Here is a 23,199-nt window from a genome sequence, read left to right on the forward strand (position 1 = left end):
GCCAAATTTGCCTGTTACTCCAGGTATCTCGTGACTTCCTACTTTTGCATTCTAGTCTTCAGTGATGCAAAGGACATCTTTTTTGGGTGTTAGTTTTAGAACGTCTTGCCGTGTCCGGCTCTTTGCGACCCCATGGACTATAGCCTACCAGGTTCCTCCGTTCATGGGATTTTCCAGGCAAGAATACTAATGTGGGTCACCATTTCCTTCTCCAGGAGATCTTCCCAACCCAGGGACTGAACCCAGGTCTCCTGCTTCCCTGGTGGCTCAGAGGTTAAAGCGTCTGCCTCCAATGCAGGAAACCTGGGTTCGATCCCTGGATTGGGAAGATCCCCTGGAGAAGGATGGCAACCCACTCCAGTATTCTTGCCTGGAGAATCCCATGGACAGAGGAGCTTGGTAGGCTACAGTCCACGGGGTCACAGAGTTGGACGCAACTGAGTGACTTCACTTTCACTTTCTCCCACGTTGTAGGCAGACACTTCACCGTCTGAGCCACTGGACACTTGCAGGTCTTCACAGAACCATCCACCTTTAGCTTCTTTGGCATTAGTGGTTGGGGCATAGACTTGGATTACTGTTATTTTGAATGACTTGCCTTGGAAATGAACAGATATCAATCATTCTGTTGTTTTTGAGACTGCACCCAAGTACTGCATTTCAGACTCTTCTGTTGACTATGAAGTCTACCCCATTTCTTCTGTGGGATTCTTGTCGTAGCTGTAATGGTCATCTGAATTAAATTTGCCCATTTCAATCCATTTTAGTTCACTGATTCCTAAAATGTCCATGTTCACTCTTGCCACCTCCTGTTTGACCACTTCAATTTACCTTGATTCACAGACCTAACATCCCAGGTTCCTACGCAACACTGATCTTTACAGCATCGGACTTCACTCCCATCACCAGACACGCCCACAACCGGGCGTTGTTTTCGCTCTGGCTCAGCCTCTCCATTCTTTCTGGACTTACTTCTCCACTCTTCTCTAGTAGCATATTGGACAGCTACTGACCTGGCGAGTTTACCTTTCAGGGTCCTATCTTTTTGCCTTTTCATACAAGTCACAAGATGGTAGAGTCCCTCCTTAGACATTTTTTAGAAGGCCTCATTATTTTCACTCCAGGAAAAACAAAGCAACCCAAACTCTTTAGCCAGGTGGGCAGTCTTGCCCTCACGTGGTCAGCCTGCTCTCACTGTGCCTGCAGAGACCCTGGTCTGCCACCCTCTACGTGAAGCATCCCTCCCAGTGTTTCCCCTGACGGGCCCCCACGTGTACTGCCAGATCTGGCTCAAGTGTCCAGTCCCAGCGCAGTCCGTCTTCCCTGCTTTGCTACTTCTCTGCCTCCTAAACTGTGAGATCTCTAAAAGGAGTATCAGCTTTTTGTCACTGGACCAGATTCAGCGACATAAAGAAGGTAAAGCTCTTGCCTGCACCATTTGGAAGAAAGAACTACACAGAAAAAAAGCCTGGAATTCACCCTAGAGTCGTGACTAGGCAGGGTGGCAGAAAGCTCAGGAGAGAGGAAGGGGGTGCTTGTTAAGGACAGAGGAGGCTTATGGGAAGGGGTTCTATCTGGCTGCCCAGCATCATTTCCAATCTTAAAATGAAACACAGCCCTTTGGACTTTCTACAGTGCCTGCCCTAGTGTACTTAGGTCCAAAGGTCAGAAGACTACGTTAATATTTAGAGCTCAACTCCTTGCTAATGTGTATATAAAAGAGAAAGGGAAAGCTCCATATTGCCATCATTTGCTATAAAAACAGTACATCCAAGAATCTTTTTCCTGATTTTGTAACATCCAGTATACTCTCTTCAAATAACAGGATGCTTTAACTTAAAAAGATTTCCCCTAACAGAATACTTCATTAGGTTGGTGCAAAAGTATTCGCAGTTTTGCATTACTGAACCTTGCCATTTGATATGTATTTAAATAAATATGGTTATGGTATACATTATTTTAGTGTGTCTTTTTCACTTTATGTTTTTATGCTAATGACATTAATTGCTGGGTATTTACATTTATTTCATTTCAGACTAAGAGAATGATGGGAGTAAGGACTTCACATGTGGTGCTAGTGGTAAAGAATCCATCTACCAGTGCAGGAGATGCAAGATGCCCAGGTTCAATCCCTGGGTCGGGAAGATCCATCCTCTGGAGATGACGGCAACCTGCTCCAGTACTCTTGCCTAGAAAATCCCATGGACAGAGGAGCCTGGTAGACTACAGTCCACGGGGCCACACAGAATCAGACACCACTGAGCACACACACACGGAAATGCTGTTAAGACAAAACACAAATCTGATCGATTCTCTTATTTGAGTTCCAAGTGAGGTGTAAAGCAGTGAAGACAACTCACAGCACCAACAGTGCATTCGGCGCAGGAACTGCGAGCCAACATACAGCACAGTGGTGGTTCTGGAAGTTTTGCAAAGCAGGTGAGAGCCTTGATGATGAGGGCATACTGGCTGGCCATCAGAAGCTGACAGTGACCAGCCAGCCCGTTTCTCTTGCGCCTCCAGCACTGGCAGGCGGGCTCTTTACCGCTGCTGCCACCTGGGAAGTCCAAGTGCCTCATCAGTCGTCCACAAAGCAAAAAAAATCCATCGCTTTGAAGTGTCGTCTTTTCTTTTTCTATGGAACAACAAACCATTTCTGAGACAAAAAGTGTACTTTATATGACCACCAGTGATGCCCAGCTCAGTGGCTGGACCGAGAAGAAGCCCCAGGCGCTCTCCTAAGCCAAACCTGCACCAACAATGGTCATGGCCGCTGTTTGGTGGTCTGCTGCCAGCTGGCCCACTACAGCGTTTTGAATCCTGCGCAGTCATTATATCTGAGAAGTATGCTCAGTAAATCAATGAGATGCACCAAGAATTGCAATGCCTGCAGCCAGTACTGGTCAACAGAAAGGGCCCAGTTCTTCTCCATGCCCATGCCCAACTGCATGCCACACAACCAGCGCTTCAAAAGTGGAATGAATTGGACTAGGAACTTTTGCCTCACCCACCATATTCACTTGAGCTCTCACCAACAGACTACCACTTCGTCAACCATCTCAACAATTTTTTGCAAGGAAAATGCTTCTACAACCAGCTGAAGGCAGAAAATGCTTTCCAAGAGTTTGCTGAATCCCAAGGTATGGAATTTTCTGCTTCAGAAATAAACAAACATTTCTTGTTGGCAAAGATGTGTTGATGAATAAAGTTGTGTTTGACCCTAATTATAATGATTTAAAATTGCCAGTTAGAAACCGCAATTACATTTGCACCAACCTAATATAATAAAATGTGTTAAATTTAAAAATCTTGAAAGCAATCTCTCTGGTCATTTAAATGCTAAACAGCATAGCATACCTAATAGGAAAATTGAAACAATAAAGATAGAGTTAATGAAAAACACTGATCTTCAGGATTTCTTATGATAAAGAATGCTACCTACATTTAACATAAAGCTGCCTCACCTCATTTGATGAGACAAACACAATGACCAACAGAACTAGAGAGCTTTCTGACCGCTTCTCAGTGGCAGACACTGGCAGGCCCAGTGTGCTTTACAGATCGGCGCCAGGCCACAACGAGAGTGGCACAGTCAGACAGCAGTTCCACACCACTATGCAAACCAACACAGCGCTTCCTTCACCACGGAAGGCTTATAAAAGGAACGTCACTGAACGGGGCGGCATGCACCGTGATATAACTGAATTTTCCATGGAATTAGAAGACCTGAAAGAGGGATATAATAATTTCTCAACCTTCTTCTTTAAAAGATGACAGAATCATGAAACAGAAGACAAAAGGTAGGATGAAAAGGGAGTCATGAGATATGCTTTCTAGGGACACAGGAGGCACTGATACACACAAGTAATGGATACCGATTCTCAGAGGGCATGTCCATGTGTTCTCTGATTAAGTGTCTTTGTGTAGTCTTAGAAGGCGATGGCACCCCTCTCCAGTACTGTTTCCTGGAAAATCCATGGACGGAGGAGCCTGGTGGGCTGCAGTCCATGGGGTCGCTAAGAGTCAGACACGACTGAGCGACTTCCCTTTCTCTTCTCACTTTCCTGCACTGGAGAAGGAAATGGCCGCCCACGCCAGGGTTCTTGCCTGGAGAATCCCAGGGACGGGGGAGCCTGGGGGGCTGCCGTCTCTGGGGCTGCACAGAGTTGGACACGCCTGAAGCGGCTCAGCAGCAGCAGCAGCGGCCATTTTCCTGTGACTCAGCGAAAGCAATGTGGGTAAGCAAAGGTGAAAGCCGGCAGCCCTCACATCTCATCACTCAGCTTCTCAGACTCTCTGACTCAGTTAGAGAGCACAGGAGGACCGCTGTGTGAAGCGATCGTGAGGTCCATAACAGAGCGTGTTCAAATACTCTGCTCGAAGTCTGATGCTCACGTTGAATCTAGGTCTTTACCAGATCACCTGCTGAAAATGCACTGTTCATCACATGTGCTTGCAGCACGCTTTCCCTCTAGTAATCCTTACAGAATAGAGCGTGGTGATACATTGCTGGAGGAAGACTTTATCACTTAGGCTAGGACTTGACAAACTTTCTCTGCAAAAATGGTAAATGTTTGAGGCTTTCCAAGCCACACAGTCCATGCTGCCATTACCCAGCTCTGCCTTTGTAATGAGAAAGCAGCCGAAGACAGTATGTAAACAAACAGGCATGGCGGTATCCCAACAAAACTTTTTTATGGACATGGAAATTCGAGTTCCCTGTAATTTACATGTCACAAAATATTATTTTTCTTTTGATATTTTTTCAATCATTTAATAATGTAAAACCATTTTTAACTCCCAAGCTGTACAAAAACAGATGGCAGGCCAAATTGGCCTGCAGGCAGTAGTTCGTCCTGACCTCGACCAAAGGCATAAAAAGCATTAGTTATCCATCTCATTGGCTAAGAGATAAAATGAAAGAACTGAGTGATACATGGTTTCTAACCAGAATGCATTCAATTATACTAATATAAAAGAAATTAGTCACATAGAAAATAATATACCCAAAACTCTTAACACAACAGACCTTGTCAGAATAATTTGCAATTTTCCCAATATTGTGCAATAACAATGAAAAGGCCAGAATGATCCCTAAGTTAGCATATATATTTGTTTAAAATGACAGTTAATTTGGCAATTCCACTCCTAGAGATATGCCAAGAGAAATGAAAACATATGTTCACAAAAAGTTTGTACACAAATGTTCAGACCAACATAATTTTTAATAGTTAGAAAGTGAAAAGAACCCAAATGTCTACCAACTGATGTAGGGAAAAGTAAAATGTGACATGTATGTATGCAAGGAAACATTATTCAGCCGTGAAAAAGGATGAAGTACTGACACATGCTGCAAGTCAAAACAGCCAGGCACAAAGGTCACATACTGTACGATTTCACTTACGTGCAAGGTCTAGAATAGCAAGCTCAAAGAAACAAAGGATACGCTAGTGATGCCGGATGTTCTGGGGAGGGGAAACGAGGGGTGGCTGCTAGTGGGACAGGGTTTCCTTCCAGGGGGCTGAAATGTTTTGAAATTAGAAAGTGGAGATGCACGCACCAACACTGTGAATCTATTAAAAAACTCTTAAATTGTACATTTAAAAAGGTGAATACTATGGTATGTCATTTCACAAAAATTACAGTTAAAGAATAAAGGTGAGAGAGAGAAAGGGTAAATATTATTGCTGTTAAACATATAAATTCAACTTAGTGATGCATTAGTAAAACAACCTACTTGATACAGTTTACCTACATACTTCAGGGCCTGTCTATTCACAGCAGAGATCAAGCAGATTAATACACTTCTCATTCAAAATTTATAGCAGTTTTTAAGAAATTATATTGCATGCATAATTTATACACATATAAAAGAAAGTTTCTATTTTATTTACATGAAAATTTATATATTACCTTTGTAAATCCGTCAATAATTAGAGGCATGATTTAGAACCCCAGTTCAAACTTATTTCACAGGCATTTTTATATTTTTGTTTTTATAGTGATAATAATGGCTTCTGTCTCTGATTTTACACTTTTATTTACTGAAATCATTTGTTCCCTCAAATACATTGAAAATATTTGTACTATAATTACCTTTTGACCATCATGCTCAAAAGTAGAAAACCAAGGTTCAGCAGTTTCCATAAGCTGTGAGAACATTGCACTAAAAATCAGAAAAATAATATAATGCTAATGTTAAATCTTCATTAAGGTAAAAATAGCATAAAAAATAAAAATAACCAAAAAGTTTTTGTACTTACTAGGCATCATGTTCCAGATATTCAGGGTTCAGGAGAGTCTTCATTTCCTCACTTAAAACAGCAATGCAAGAGATCAGAATGTGTAATTTTTTAATAGAAAAAGATGCAGAGGTTGCCTTATCTATACTCTAAGCCAGCTTTCATATAATGTGTAAAGGAAAAAACATGAGCCTTTTTTAAATAAAAAGAGCAACTCTATTAACATATGAAATGTTTCTTTCTACAAAGATCGAAAACAAATTAGTTCCCTGTCTCTACCACAGGGATGTAACTATCTAATTATTCCAAATAACAAATGCTGAATGTGACAATACAGTCTTTGAATGTGCCTGATCTAGAATCAACGGACTGCTCCACAATCTATCACTCATCCAAATGAAACAAGAAAATATGTAATTACTGGTCACAGATCCCGTATCAAAACATTGATTTATTTTCCTTCAGTGGCTTCTACTTTTAATATGTTTTAGTATCAGTGACCTCCTCCAAATCTATTTTAGTGCTGCTTTTACTTTATAAAGGATTGAAACTCTTAAAGAAGCATGCCCAACTCATTTAAAAGCTGTTCTTTAAAAAGCTACTTTCCATCGTGTGCACTTTCCTATGAAGTATAGTCTGCATGTACATTTTTAAAAAGACAGAACTGCCCTGAGAAGAGGATCTCAACACTAACCGCATCCTTATCATACTTTAGACTAACTGAGGCCAAGGCAATTAAGACCTGGTTATTATAGTCAGATTCAAGAAATTCTCCAATACAGCCAGTGTAACTGGAAAAACTCCAAGGAGCTAGAAAATGCTAACCTACGATATAGTAAACTAGAGTGGATTTGACAAACGCCCTGATACATGTTCAGCGAAACGGATGGCTACTTTTGATTAACAAGGACTGTATGCACAAACAGATGAAATGGTACATGCTAATTCTCTGTTTCCTGCACAGAGAGGGGCCAGCCTGCAAACGCTCCTGATGGTTTACAGTCCCTAGGCTCTCCATTCCCAAGACGCCTCCTGGCTGCTTCTCTTGCCCACCTAGTGAGGGTATCTTAAGTTAGAAAATAAATTCTAACAATCAGCCTAAGTTAAATACAATTACTGAAGTTATCTGCTGGAAATAATAATGTATCTAAAAAACATGGGAAGTCATTTGTATTTCTTCAAATTGGTGTTCTTTGTGAAACTATTCTGTTTATGAACTGAACTGAGCTGGATCTGGGGAGGACAAAATATGTCTCAGAATAGGTTCTCTTACAGCTTAGTGTGAGAGAACGGGTCACTGTATGATGGAATGTATGAATAGTAACAACTGTCAGCACTTCGCCATTGCAACAAAAATCTCTTCCTGATTCGTTAAGATATATGTCTTCCTTTGGTACAGCTCTAAGACTTACAAAAATATTTAGAATTCCAAGTTTCCCCATAGCTGAAATAGGATTACAATTACTAAGTGGTTCAGCCACATGAACCACAAACAAATGCTTACAATTTACAAAATCTTCAATGTAAAAGGTGTTGAGGTTAAAAAAAAAGATTACAACAGGGCTGAAAAATAGATGGAGCTCCCATAAAAACTTGCCTTGGCTGCGCAGACTCACTGGCATGGAGAAAGGCCTGGTGGTCGCAGTGGAGGGTGAAGACGATGGGAGCCAGCAGCTCGTGCATTCCCTGGAACAGAGAAAGCATGGGGCAGATGCTGAGGTTTCACCAGTGGACAGAACAGGCTCAGCTGAGAGCCCTGCAGCTGACCCCCACCGCCAGCATTTCCATATTATACACAGAAGCAAAAACATAAAAAACTACAAAAGGAGATTTAGTTTTAGAATTTGACTTCCAATTCAACCACAGCACGCCTTCTTCTTTAAAACATGGAAAGCAGCTCTCTTTTGAGTAACACAACAAACAATAAATTGGCATGGTAGACAACCTTGCACCTGTCAGTTGCTTCAGAATCTGTACTCATAAATATGAATTTCATTTATGCAAATTATAATCATGAGCTACAGTGTAAAGATCTGTAGTAAGAAGGGCAACTAAGAACTGAAGACCTAAGGAAATTACATCCAATGTTTTCATTATATAATGGCTGAAAATTAGGATGTCTGTAGATTTAGGAAGAGCTGAAGTCAGCTAGCTGGAAATGTTGGATAATAAAGGAAATAATCTTTAGCAGGTATGAAGGAAAACAAAGTTTTCAAAGTAAAAATTTTAAAGGTGTTCAAGCCAAGATGGCCATAATTTTTTTTTCCTATTTCAACTATAAGGTTACTTTTCAATTTATTTAGTGATTTCACCAATATAATTTTCTTTGTCCTTACATTCTGTTCATCTATGGATTACATAAATAGACAGAAACAAAAAGGTATTAATTACTAAGTTGCCTTTCAAAGGTTATTATAAAAATCCATTATTTATCCATTATTGTGAAAAAATAAGATATTCCAGATCAGTTGAGATTTTTTCTCCCTACTTAGGTATCAAAAGCATATTTGAGCAAGTTAAAAATAGATCATACTCTTTTCCGCCTTTTAAAGTGAGTCAATTACTATTTTCCTTTTATCTAAGATGATCTCTTGAAAAAAGAGCACGAAAGCCACCTTCTCAGGAAATAACAATAAAGTCTCCGCTCTTTGCTAATGGGATTAGAGAAGACCTCCTGTGAGGGGCAGCCACACAGTCCTGTGCACCGGCCTAGCAGCTCTGCGCTACCAAGTAACCCAGGAGGAAACTGTCAGAGTTCACTGACCAGTCTTCACCAGCCTGGAATTAGAAGGGCTTAATGACATTCTTACAAAATAATTCAGGGCCCACTGACGATTCATTTGTGATTTAGGACAAATTACCACACATCACTTCAATCTTTTTAGGTAAACATCACCTACTAAACAAATCTTGAAAAGACTGCTCCTTAGAAGGACTTGGTAGAGACCCAGAAAGAATGAAGTGTTGCTAAAGTGGTTTAAAAATATTACCAGGGGCTTATTATTCTGGAATAATCTCAGATTATTTCAAAAACTGAGTGACATACTTTTAATCATGACAGTAAGAGGTGCTCATTGTAGAGAACTACAGAAAAGCAAAAGCAAACAAAAAAAACCAACAGGAAAGCAAGGAGGGAAGGCCAGACACAGGGGAGGGAAACCGCGGCAGATGTCCCTGAGGAGTCCTTCTGCTTATCTCTGGTGGTTTCCTTGGGACAAACTCCCTAGAAGAAAAATTTCTGGGTAAACGAGTTAAGATATTTGATATATACAATTAATCTGCCCTTTAACGATCCCCTCACTTTGAGACATAAAACTCCCCAAACCATTTCATACACTCTCATCTTTATTTGTAGTGTTTTTTAAAAAATCCCATCAAATTTTACAAATAGTTGATTTAACTTACTTAAATGCTAGTGAGATTGAACACAAACATTTTAGTGGCCACTTTTATTTAATGAATTGCCCATTTTTCTCTTAGTGAAGAGTTTCCTTTTCCCTAATGATTTGTAATATTTCTTCAGCAATTCAGGAAATTAACCCTTAGTCATTTTTGTTACAAATACTTTCCCATGTTTATAACTTGCCTTTTAATTTTGATGATATCTCATGTCAAAGTGAAACCATATACTTTAAAAATAGTCAAATCAATAAATCATCTTTTATAATTTCTTTTGCTTTCATACCAAAGACACCTTCATCATATTGAAATTAAGTTAAATTACAAGTTCCTTTTTTACAGCTAATTCTTTACCCATCTGGAATTTGTTTTTGCCCTGAAGAATAAATATGCATTTTCTTCTCCCTAAGAGTTAAACTAATTTATTGAGTAATCCTCATTTACTGAATAATCCATCTTTTCCCAAGAGCTCTGAAATGTCATCTCTATCATAAACTGGATCTTTGGCTTTCATTTTTTCTCGGTTTGTTTTTACTGGTCTTCTACTAATTTATACATTCTTACCAAGAACTTTACTACTGTCACGATTTGAGCTGCACAATACTCCATTTCCCCATATTTTCTATTCTTTTCCTCAAAACTGTTTTGCCTAATAACTTTTTTCATCCAAATGAAAATGTAATTTAGTTACAGAAAATGTTAGACAAAAACTATTTTTTACTGTGATTGTATTAACTTGAATAAAATAGATATTTCTAAGAACACCAGATTTTCCAGTCCAAAAATATGTAATAAAACTGCATAGTTTTTATTAGGTTGATGACCAGGTTTTAGTCGTTGGTGGTGGTGTCAGTGATCTTCGGACTGGAACGTTTCCCTCCAATGTTTTCTAAAACTATTTATGGATGGTTTAGTAAGAAACAGCTCTTGCCTAAATGCATCTTCTCACTTTCTTTGAATGTTCTCTTCCCTCCACTTTCTGTGACCTCTCTCCACTGTCTACATTTGCCCATACATCATTTACTTTTATTTATTTCAAAAATTATCCATTAACTACCTACGATGTATCGAGAACACAAAAATGAATGGAGTGAGCACCTCCCAACCATTATGGAGCCAGTGATCTGGACAGCAAGATACACGATCAAATGAGTATGGAAGTACTGTGTGGTTATAAACTTGGCAAGTGATACACATATGTCTATGTACATGTGTATGTGCATCCGTGCATACCTAGGAAAACCCAGCTCCTACTATATGCTCAGCATACACAAGGTGCTCACTGCATAGCGACTGGATGAGTGGAACAGCTCCCACTAGAAGGGCACACATTGCATTTATCAACACATTGGTGAAAGCTACAATATGATGAAAAATGGAAAGGAACTGTACTGAATTATACTTCAGTACTTCCCATCAATTAAAGAATGCTTTTTGTACAATGGAAAATTGTAAAATTCAGAATCCCCTGAATACCACTAAGACAGCCTTTTACACATTCAGGGTTCACATCCAACTAAACTAGGTACATTTTTCTAAAACAGGCTTGGAAAAAATTGTTGCTCTTACTCTCAGTTCTATCCTAGTAAAACCTGATTATTAATTACAATCGACAACCAAATAGACATCTTTAAATGAAAAGAGATCTGGAAAGAATGATAATAAATTCAACGTGCTGTAAATCTGATGAAATGTAACGGAAAAGAAACGTGTCCTCAGCACACTCCTGGCCTCCACAATGGGTGGTTCGCTTCCGGCCGCACGTCGGTGCTCCTGCTCGCTTACAGCCTCGTTCACCGCTGGATCCTCAGCAGTCACTGCGCTCCAAACTCATGTCAGTTGAAAATGAAGGTAACAAAGTTTTCCTCATCAACAGCCTGTAGGCTCACCAAATTGAACCTGTTCTTTTATCTGCCTGTGTTCATTTAGCCCACCAAGCAGTCTTTATTAAAGCTGAGGCATCAGGCAGTCAAAGTTCATTAATACCATTTATATAATCTCTGCAGTTTCAATTAACTCCGCAAGACATTCTACTACATGATAACAGTCTCATTAATTCAACAAAATCCCATAACTATTAACAATATGGTCGATGTTAAACGGGGTGTCACCTAGTACAAAATAATAGCTTTAACAGCTTGTGATGAAACTCAAGGTTTTTTCTTAAATTTGATCGGGCTAAATATCCAATCCTCTTAGAGTAAGGGATTATTTCTACATCTATAGAATCTATAGAATTTTTAACATGTATAGGGAGTAATTTTAAGTCTTAGAAGGTGATGCTCAGCAGTAGTTAATAATAGTTTCCTGCTCAGTGACCGATAGGCTTTGTCTAAATTATTAAGCGTGTCTGGTCTGCCCCGCTTCTCTTTAGCCTTCCTCACAAACGAGCGTGCTGCGTGCCTCACAAACGGTGGACCACGCAATTAAAATGTGTTTTTTTTTTTTCCTTGTCCGTGAATCTAGTTGTTTCTTTCTGTAAAGGAAAAGGGGAAATAAATGTATAACTTGGCATAATTATATTCTAACCTCATTGGTTATCATCAGATTTTTCATCATGAGATACTCCCAGATATTTCAAAGAGGAGAGAGAAGACGGAGGAGACAGGCTTGAAGACAAAAGGCAACAAAATGAGACAGAGAACAGAACAACGGAAATGAACCGGGATCACTGGCGAAGAGCCTGCGCCTGATGACTTCTTGCAAGTGTGTTAGTAACTTTCTTAGATTTTAAGTCAGTCTTACTAGAATTTTCTTTTACTGGCTTCCAAAAAGTCCTACACAGATGGAGATTTATTTTCTCCCTGTCTCCTTTCTGGTTTGCTGCTGGTTTCTGCACTTTGGGTCTGATCTGGACAGCATATCTTGCTAGGGAAGGCCTTTTCTACCCTGAGGTTATCAAAAAATTCTCCTAAATGTTTCTTCTTTCCCAGAATTTTTATGTAGTTTTAGTTCTTACAATTATACCTTTAATTTAATTGTTTCTAGATGGAAAGTCAAATACAGCAATTCAATGTCCTTCTCCCCTTGAATGGAAATGCCCTATTTTACATGAAGCTCTCACTTACGATTGGACCTGTTCTTACCTTGCTCCATTGACCTCTCTCTCGGTTTCCACACTACTGTTACACTGCCTTGATCACGTAACATTTATAACACTTTTCATGTCTTCTTAGGTCATTCTCCCCTTCCCCTAAATTCTGTGGCAACTTAAGCACATTTACTAATGACTATAACCATGATCACCACGATAACTACCAACACGAAGTCATAAGGAGCACTACCTGCTTTTAACTCTACAGAGCACCGCCCTCATCAACAAAGCTTTAAGATCAGAAGAGGCAAGTCTATGCATTGTCTAAGAAGTGTTAGAGCTGAGACACAAATGAAGGAATCAGAATCTAGACCCAGTGCTCGCAACCAGTAAGCTATGTTCTTTCTTGCCATGAAAATTACTATAAAGCTGTTGGGCACTGAATTTAAAATAACTGTGTCCAGCTTTAAAAAAATTATTTCTCTCTCACTTAGCCTATCAGTGGAATGATAACACATTTATATGTTAATTTAGGAAGAAACAGTATCTTTACTTAGGATCCTCCCACCTAAAAACATGTTGTCACTTTCCTATTTATTCAACTCTACCTTTGTATCCTTCTATAAAGTTTATAGTTTTCTTTACATAGCTTTTATTCTTATATTATTCAATTTATTCCTAGACATTTTATAGTTTTGGTTGCCATTATGAACAGGATATGTTTTTTCCATTTCCCATTTTAAAAGCTCATTACCACCATGTAATTAATATAAAATATATATTAGTAATATCAAAACTAAGATAAAATTAGTTCTTTTGCATATTTCCATGTAGAGAATAACAAATATATTATTTAGGACAACTGCAATATGACTTGGTTTATTATCTTTAAATAAATCAAGTTTATCTCAAATTATAAAAACACTGCTCTCACCATGCGGGTGTCTTCTGTTACACTGAATTTAGGTGGTCAGCAGTGGACATAACAACTTTGGATTGTCAGAGAATTTATTAATAGTTTGAATCCTCACTTAACATGCATTCTGAGACACATTAAAGTATCTAACTCTGTATATTTTTCTTGGAATCCCATTAGCTTAAGTAGAAACCTGGATACTTCTTTATATATTAAATAATTTACATTTCAAAATGAATACACATAATCCAATAATCTTCTTTAATTACTAGATGAATTAAACATCAAGATCCCAAGAATATCATATAAATTCCAGAAAGTTTAAAGAAACTTTCTGAAGTTATATTCTTGGTAGATTTTAAAGAGTAAAAGGACACTTGATCACTTCCTCATGGCATGTCATGCATTTATAAACGCTGTGCTTAGAAACAATATTTATGTTTACAACTCTGAAAAGTTCTATTACTAGATTGCCTTCAAAGATGCTGTTTATAAACAAACTCCCAAAAGTTGAAAAAAAAGATTGAATGCCTTATAGAAGACAATTTGGCGGAATGTCTCATAATAAGGAAGAAGCATATGTGCACCAGCGAGCTTACTTTTCTCACCGTGCAGCTGACAAGCAGCTCTTTGATTGCTTTACTATTATGATACAACTCTGGATACAATAAAGGCTACATTATTGCTCTATCATTTGTCAAGCTGTATAGAAAATTCTGAGTCAATGGATGCCACCTGTACGATATTTTCATTACCTGTTTATAAAGCAACTGCTCATTTTCTCTAGCATAACAGAAGAGAACATCTGTAAGAATTTTTCTCACACTTTCTTGTTGGAAAAACTGCATTTCAGGAAACCTGAAAAAAGAAAACAGAGGATTGAAACTGAGTAACACAATTTCAAGAATTACCCTCAAACTTTCATCTCTGAGAGGTGCCAAGGGCGGCTTTTGGTTTTAGTACAGGTCTGTCTTTGCCATGCAGCTTATGCCAGAGGTGGGACTGATGTGTTAAAGACAAAAAGGATGAGAAAAGGGAGATTAGTGTCACAAAGGGAAGGGGTACCTTTGACATCTGAACATTTCAAATGTCTTCATATGCTTACGATCACCATGTGATGAATAAACAGTTTTTAAGCAAAACGGCGTACAGCCTGATGGTGTGGGGGACTGCTTTGTTTAATCCCATTTGGTATAACGTGATTTTGTAAATACCAACTCTGTGAAAAAATCATTATCTTTTTTTTCCTGCAAATATCAGAATTTAAATTATTATACATTACCACACCATTAGTTTTACTTGATTAAAACATCACTTTCAATGGAATGAGTTAGTCAATACTGCTTAAATGATCTCTGGATCAAAAATTCTACCAGGTGCTTTGAGGTAGTCTGAAATAAAAAGGGCAGAGTATTCACCTGAAAGGAGCATAAATAGTTGTTTATAATGAAAGATGGCAACAACCCAAAGAGCAAACACAGAGGAATGCAATACACAATGAATCTCTCAGCCCTGTGGATATGTGGCTCTCGAATCTGCAGATTCAACCAACCATGGATGAAAGATGTTTAGGAAAAACAAATTTTAGAAAGTTCCAAAAAGCAAAACTTGAATGTGCTAGCCTGCCAGCAACTATTTACACAAGTATTTACACTGTGTTAGCTATTATAAGAAATCTAGAGATGATTTATGTGAGGACAGGCATAGGTTATATCTGTGAATATTACTGCATTCTATACAAGAGAGTTAAACAATCCGTGGATTTTGGTATCTGTGGGAGTCCCAGACTCCATCCCTCATGAATACCAAGGGATAACCCTATAAGAATGAATGTCATCCAAAAATAATCAGTCAGGATATAATAGAAGTAATACAGATATCCCTTGCATTCATACACACTGACAGTGAAACATCAGAGAAGTAAAAAAAAAACCAGTTCCATTTACCATTGCAATGAAAAGCATAAAATACCTAGGGATAAACCACCTGACGAGACAAAAGACCTGTATGCAGAAAACTGATGAAGGAATCAAAGTTGACACGAACAGATGGAGAGACGCCAGGTTCCTGGATTGGAAGAACCAGTATTGGGAAAATGACGGTACCATCCAAAGTAGTCTACAGAGTTAGTGCAATCCCTATAAAACTACCAGTGATATTTTTCACAAAACTTGAACAAAAAGATAGTTGGATGGTATCACCAACTCAATGGACATAAGTTTGGGTAAATTCCGGGAGTTGCTGATGGACAGGGAGGCCTGGTAAGCTGCAGTCCATGGGGTCGCAAAGAGTCAGACATAACTGAGCCGAATTGGAAACAAAAAAATTTGCAATTTGGATGGAAACACAAAAGATGCTGAATAGCCAAAGAAATCTTGACAAAGAAAAACGGAGCTGGAGGAATCAACCTTCCTGACTTCAGACGACACTGCAAAGCGACAGTCAGAGGACGGCACTGGCACAGAAACAGAAACGCAGACCAGTGGAGCGAGACAGGGAGCCCAGAGACAGACGCACACACCTATGGGCATCTCATCTTTGATGAAGAAGGCAAGAATATACAATGAAGAAAAGACAGCCTCTTCAATAAGTGGTGCTGGGAATACTGGACAGCTATGGGTAAAAGATGGAGAAGGCAATGGCAACCCACTCCAGTACTCTTGCCTGGAAAATCCCATGGACGGAGGAGCCTGGTAGGCTGCAGTCCATGGGGTCGCTAAGAGTCGGACACGACTGAGCGACTTCACTTTGACTTTTCACTTTCATGCACTGGAGAAGGAAAAGGCAACCCACTCCAGTATTCTTGCCTAGAGAATCCCAGGGATGGGGGAGCATGGTGGGCTGCCGTCTATGGGGTGGCACAGAGTTGGACATGACTGAAGCGACTTAGCAGCAGCAGCAGCATGGGTAAAAGAATGGGATTAGAAGGCTTCCTAACATCATACAGAAATAAGCAGTCAAATGGGTTCAATCACAAAAGGTCTGAACGAGAATTTTTAGGAGAAGAGGAACACAGAACATCTGTGGGAAAGGTCACCCCATCAGAAGGAAAGCCCTGAGGGCTCAATTCTGAGCATGATGCTAGTGACACAGAGGGCACGTGCTTCCGGGAGGTGCCACCGGCTGGGGCAGGATGACAGGGCAGAGGAAAGGCGGGAGGCACACAGGAGTTTCCAAGGCAGCATTACGGCGGGGGGAGAGCAACAGATGACTCTACGTTTCTGAAGCAAAAAGAAAGAAGAGAGTACTGGAGGGATTCTAATTTGGAAAAAAGACTGCAAGAGGAGTTTAGAGGAAGGAGAGAGGAGGATATTACACTGAGGTGAGATGGAGAGTCCCAGGCCTGAGAAGGGCCTGTGTTCAGCTTCCTGCTGCAGAGCTGCTGGCTGCAGGACTGGAGTAGACAGTTGCCTAAAGGCTTCATCTCTGAAGCAGAATGATCACACTGCTCTTGGGACCAGGTGAGACACCGCAACAGCGGCAGGAGCAGGCCTGGTGGTGGGAGTCCAGCTCAGAGGCCACAGCTGGCCTGAGGATGGGCACTTGACATGCCGCACGCGTGAATGAGGTGGCTTGGGGACCGGAAGATAAGGGTGCGTGCGGGAGGCTGGAGACTGAGAGCACAGAGGCACAGGCCGCATCAGAAGAGTGGGCCTCCTGAGTCTCCAGAGGCACACCCGCGGTGATGTCAGCCACGTGCCGACTCTACCGCTTCCTATCGCTGCTGGGCTCAGCTGTTTTCTGCGTCCTTCTGATCCTCTCCAGGCCCCTGTGAGTTAGAACGAACTTTCCAGTTCAGGTTGGGACCCCATGTGGCCTATGCTAGTGGTTTGTGAGGCATCTCTTTCCTGATTCTAATTTTTATAATAAATTATAGTCTGTTTCATCTTCATCTGTTCATTTGACTTTGGCTTGAAATTCCCGTAGGTATATAGTCTGTCCCCAGATATGGGAGTCTGATCTCTTCTCCTGCAGTAAGGAAGCCTCTCTTCTGGGGCTTGGAATAAACAGTCCATGGGGCATCTCATATCCATGCATAAATCTCAATGTGCTGGCCCTCTAGACAGCCCAGACTCAGGCTGGAGTTCCTAAAGAGGAGAAATTAGCTGAGAGAAGTGGCAGAGCAAGAATGATATTATGTCTTAGAAGACAAAGAAGTTCCAGAAAGTGTCAAAAGAGCTGAAGTAAGAGATACATACCAAAGCTTGTTAAATGACTTATTTAGGACAAAAGAAAGCTGCTAAACTCTTTAGAAAGTCAAATACCCCAAATTAGAGTAATCAGGATGAAAGACAGGTGACTAGTTAATAAAATGCTGAGAAGAAATTTCCTGGAAAAACTTAACGTCACTAAAGTAAAAATAGAGTAATCCTTCTGAGGTGAAATGGTTTCCTCTCCTTGCTCATTGGATGACTTAACTCTAACCCTGCCTTGAAGCAGGTTTCCTATCTCAGGACTGGGCAGGTCACACGGCCGAGTGAGTCTATATGTCTGCTTCTTTAACACCACTTTGGAAATTGTCTATGCACACTGGACCACCAAATTCCCAATGGCTACTGCAATCTGAATGGATTATGGGAGAAAGTGCTAAAAACTACAATATTCACTTTGTAACAAATATCCATGAACTATGAGAGTTTAATACCTAACTACTAAAAATGTAAATTACATTACATGTCAACTTACAGTTTCATTTAAATGCATACTAAACACTCAGGAGATTAAAAACTAGAGATCTCTAAGAATCAAACTGCAGGTAGATAATTTAAACTACCCACCTTTAGCTTCAACAATATGTGAACCGTGAACTTCCTGATGTTTAAGCTGGTTTTAGAAAAGGCAGAGGAACCAGAGATCAAATCGCCAACATCCGCTGGATCATGGAAAAAGTAAGAGAGTTCCAGAAAAACATCTATTTCTGCTTGATTGACTATGCCAAAGCCTTTGACTGTGTGGATCACAATAAACTGTGGAAAATTCTGAGAGAGATGGGAATACCAGACTATCTGACCTGCCTCTTGAGAAATCTGTATGCAGGTCAGGAAGCACCAGTTAGAACTGGACATGGAACAACAGACTGGTTCCAAATAGGAAAACGAGTGTGTCAAGGCTGTATATTGTCACCCTGCTTATTTAACTTCTATGCAGAGTACATCATGAGAAACGCTGGGCTGGAAGAAGCACAAGCTGGAATCAAGACTGCCGGGAGAAATATCAATCACCTCAGATATGCAGATGACACCACCCTTATGGCAGAAAGTGAAGAGGAACTAAAAAGCCTCTTGAAGAAACTGAAAGAGGAGACTGGAAAAGTCGGTTTAAAGCTCAACATTCAGAAAACGAAGATCATGGTATCTGGTCCCATCACTTCATGGGAAATAGATGGGGAAACAGTGGAAACAGTGTCAGACTTTATTTTTTGGGGCTCCAAAATCACTGCAGATGGTGACTGCAGCCATGAAATTAAAAAACGCTTACTTCTTGGAAGAAAAGTTATGACCAACCTAGATAGCATATTCAAAAGCAGAGACATTACTTTGCCGACTAAGGTCCGTCTAGTCAAGGCTATGGTTTTTCCTGTGGTCATGTATGGGTGTGAGAGTTGGACTGTGAAAAAGGCTGAGCGCTGAAGAATTGATGCTTGTGAACTATGGTGTTGGAGAAGACTCTTGAGAGTCCCTTGGACTGCAAGGAGATCCAACCAGTCCATTCTGAAGGAGATCAACCCTGGGATTTCTTTGGAAGGAATGATGCTGAAGCTGAAACTCCAGTATTTTGGCCACCTCATGTGAAGAGTTGACTCATTGGAAAAGACTCTGATGCTGGGAGGGAAGGGGACGACCGAGGATGAGATGGCTGGATGGCATCACTGACTCGATGGACACGAGTCTGAGTGAACTCCGGGAGTTGGTGATGGATAGGGAGGCCTGGCGCGCTGCAATTCATGGGGTTGCAAAGAGTCAGACACGACTGACCGACTGAACTGAACTGAACCTTCAGCAAATACCCTATCAACTGAAAATGTGCATTAGGCAGACAGGGCATAGCTGTGTGACTGCACACTGTCCACGAGTCTAGTCTACAAAGCTGAAATGCATTTATGAAGTCTCAGGACACCCTCTTTTCCAGAAAAGTACGAGGTCCTCTAAACTGTGATGAAGAATCCATAGCATGAAACAAGTAAGGTGTGAAAGATTTCAGAAGAGTTCTGAAACAGAGACAAAAGTTTATGTATTTTCAGAATCTGGAAGAACTGACATTCACAGAAGTTACCAGCTGAAAGAATCTGGCTCAGAAGGTAATAGGTAAGAACGGAACTAGAGAGGTTAATACCTGCTCCAGTGTACCTGGATAGTGAGCAGGGTAGCAGTACTTCCCAACTGTCTTGCTAATCAATGAGTCAGAGATAGGCAGTGGAATAAAATTCCATGAGTTTAGAGTTACACAGAAGAATCTACGAGTCATAAGGTTGATGAATACACCTGAATAATAACATATTTCCTACAAAAAATACTTGATTCGTGTATTATCAAGCTTCAAGTGAGAAGGCATTCTATCTACAGGAATCAGAAATAAAAGGGAGAAAAGCAGTGAGCAGCTTTTCTAGGAATAGTGATAGACACCTTTGATGATAGGTTTTAAGCTTCAAAATAGCTTCCCTGACATCTGGTGTTGATTCAGGGCAGGTAATCTGAACAGCAGTCTAACCCAAATTATCGTTGGGAAAGAAAAATCTGCTGTTGAAACAATAGCAAAAATCACAGAATACAGACCGAGGCTGGGATCAAAGTTATTAAGATTTTGAAAAATCAAGAGTGACTTTGCAGTTTCATGCAAAAAGAGAAATGGTGGTAAATTCATTAAAGATGAGATAGAGAAAAAAATTTATCACTGAACTAGAGAAGTTTATGATTCACTCAAGCCAAACCATCAGAAAGAAGAGAAAAAGGAGAAAAGAATCACAACAAACAGGAGCTGAAGATGAATTCTGTTATTATTAAAAATTGAGAGTCCAAAAGAAGAAATTTCTGAATTTGGCCAAAAAAGAAAATAGAGATGGTAAATAGGTGAGGATGAACTCTGATAAGCAAAGAGAAAGGAATATCAATGTATTCCATGATGGGATTTAGACTAATATCATCTAACATTTTTACTTGATAGAAACAAAGGTAATAATTCCTATTCAACTTAATTGATCAACATTTAAAGTACAGGAGTTTCTCTCTCAAGATTTGAGTAGGTATTAAATAGACAAATTTTATATACTGTAAATTAACATCCAGAGGTATAAGCATCTGGTGTATGCATTTTGTTTTGTAACTTGAAATAACTCCAAATTCGTAGGCAATACAGATTTCATTTTAAGTTTAAAAAATATTTCATTATAGAGAATTCCAACATTTATAGAGAGTCAATAATGGACTGAACCCCAGCACAGTCGCCCAGCTCCATGAGCAATAATTCCCTTTTATGGGTCCTCTTCTCTCAGCGCTGCACTTCAGAGCAACCCTGAGATGTCACTAATATTGCAGGACACATTTATTTCTAAAATATAAAGACTCCAAAAACACAACCATAGTACTACTTTAACACTGTACTAATAAAAATAATCGACTGATTAAACCAAATATGCAGTCAAGTGTTCAAATTTCCCTAAAAGTTTTTCAGTTTGTTTCAATCAAGTTCCAAGAAGCATCTGTACACGGAAATTTGTTGCTATATCTCTGAAGATGTATTCCACAGACTTGTCCGTTCTTTCCTTCCTTGCCTTCTCTTCCCTTCCTCTCTCCTTCTCCCTCTCTCTTTTATAATGCATTTGTTAGAAAAATCAAACCCTTTACCCTGTACAAACTTCCCACATTCTTAATTTTACCTCCTGTTCTTCCATTTTATGGAACACATTCCTCATCTCCCTGTATTCCCATAAACTAGTAAGGAGGTCTAGAGACTTCAACAGGTTCAAATTCAACTTTCGACACGGTCCTTCATGGAAGATATGGTTGCTTCAAGCGCACATCCCGGAATCCTCCGGCGCTTCTCCCACACAGCGGTGGGCAGCCTACCACCACCCCTCTGCACAGGCATGGTCCTCAGCGACAAGCTTCTCACGAATGGCCATGCGAGCAATGCTGCAACACAGCTTCTGTCCACCTCCCTGTCTGCAAACAGCCATGGAACCCAGACACCACGCTGCTAGGACGTCAAGCAGCCACGAGAGGCCCTGGGGAGGTGTTCCAGCTCCAGCTCCAGACAACGTCTCTGCCGAGTTCCAGCCTTGAGAGCCAGACAGATGGACATGCCTTCTGATTTTTAAACTTTGAGCTGGTCTGGCTACCACCACATGGTACAGAGAAAAACAGCCGGCTCAGCCCTCCTCAAGTCGGAGAGTCATCAACAAAATTAATTGTGCTGTTCTCTTAAGCTTTGGGGGTGGTTTACAACACAGAAGTGGACAACGGGTACAGATGGTGCCGGGTGCCTGCATCAGGAGGCAGAGATTTTTAGCTTTTCTTTCTGTGACGACCAATGATCACTGTCTAGACTGACTCATCAGAGGCTGTAAAAAGGTAAAACTGTAATTCTATCACGTTTTCTTTCACTGTTATCTAAAATACACGTATGAAAAAAAAAAACTGACCCTTGTCAATTTTTAGTTATCCTGAAGCACAGATCACTATAATTTTGAAACAATGCTGTTGATGTCCATTACACTTACTCATGGATGCCTGTGGACACCTAAGATCTATGAATGATAAATGGCACTAATTCTGTCACAAAAGCAGTTTATGACAACCATTCTACTTGCTTTCTGGAAATCTTCCCATGTGACTGCAGGGTATGGTGAATCAAGAAGTGAGAGAGGCAGGACAACGAAACCCCAACTTCAGACCAAGAACCAGGAGCCCAGGTACCTGATGCGAGTCAACCGGGAAGACCTGATTTCAACAGGGCCTGGCTGGTCGCGACCCAGACACAAAGGGAGCCAGGCAAATACCCAAGGTGTATCCATGATGGAGAGTTCCTCAGACAACAAAGAGACACAGGAGTGTTTCCTAAGCAAGAAAAGGGTTAAGACAAGAGTGAAATGACAAAGGGCTTTGTCACTGCGTTATGGCACCTAATTAGGTAATTAGAAGTATTAAAACAGACAAAGCACTGGGCCCAGATGAATTACTGAAGATGCAAGTATTCAATAAGATGCCCCGAGGGAAAAAACAAAGCCCTAGTTGAAGGTTTATCGCCAAGCAGGAGGATGGAGCCGCACCGGAGGGCTTGCAGGAACAATAACTGATGCTGTGTCCACACTTCAAACCCAGAACTTCCACCACCAGCATCCGTCTAAAATTTAAAATGAGCGATGAACACTCCCTAGAATACGATTAAACACCAAGATAACTATAATGTCTTACTCTAGTTTGTTGTTTTATTAAAGGAAAACTGAAATAAAAATCAAGCAAACCCAGCGAGCCGGGATGAAAGGAGGACAGATGCTTTCCAATTCCTGTCCTCCCTGCTTGGGATGACGGCTTCACCACCCGCATTCAACCAAATCTGCCCTCTCCTCTTGCCAGGCAGGAAGCTGGACTGAACGTCCCAGCATCCTCTCC

General features: G+C 40.4%; 1 protein-coding gene across 3 annotated transcripts in view; it reads right to left on the reverse strand.

The window, feature by feature from the left end:
- The window catches only part of TBC1D5 (TBC1 domain family member 5), a 588,062-nt gene that overhangs the window by 234,922 nt on the left and 329,941 nt on the right, over window positions 1-23,199 (reverse strand). For all 3 annotated transcript variants that reach the window (XM_018053168.1, XM_018053179.1, XM_018053183.1), the window contains 4 exons: window positions 14,347-14,449; window positions 7,840-7,928; window positions 6,264-6,314; window positions 6,097-6,166 (listed from right to left, as the gene is read on the reverse strand). In XM_018053168.1, coding sequence (XP_017908657.1) covers window positions 6,097-6,166; window positions 6,264-6,314; window positions 7,840-7,928; window positions 14,347-14,449 — 313 coding nt within the window. The remainder of the gene's footprint in view (window positions 1-6,096; window positions 6,167-6,263; window positions 6,315-7,839; window positions 7,929-14,346; window positions 14,450-23,199) is intronic.

Source organism: Capra hircus, chromosome 1 (genome assembly GCF_001704415.2).
Source record: "Capra hircus breed San Clemente chromosome 1, ASM170441v1, whole genome shotgun sequence".
In the NCBI taxonomy this organism is placed as follows: domain Eukaryota; kingdom Metazoa; phylum Chordata; class Mammalia; order Artiodactyla; family Bovidae; genus Capra; species Capra hircus.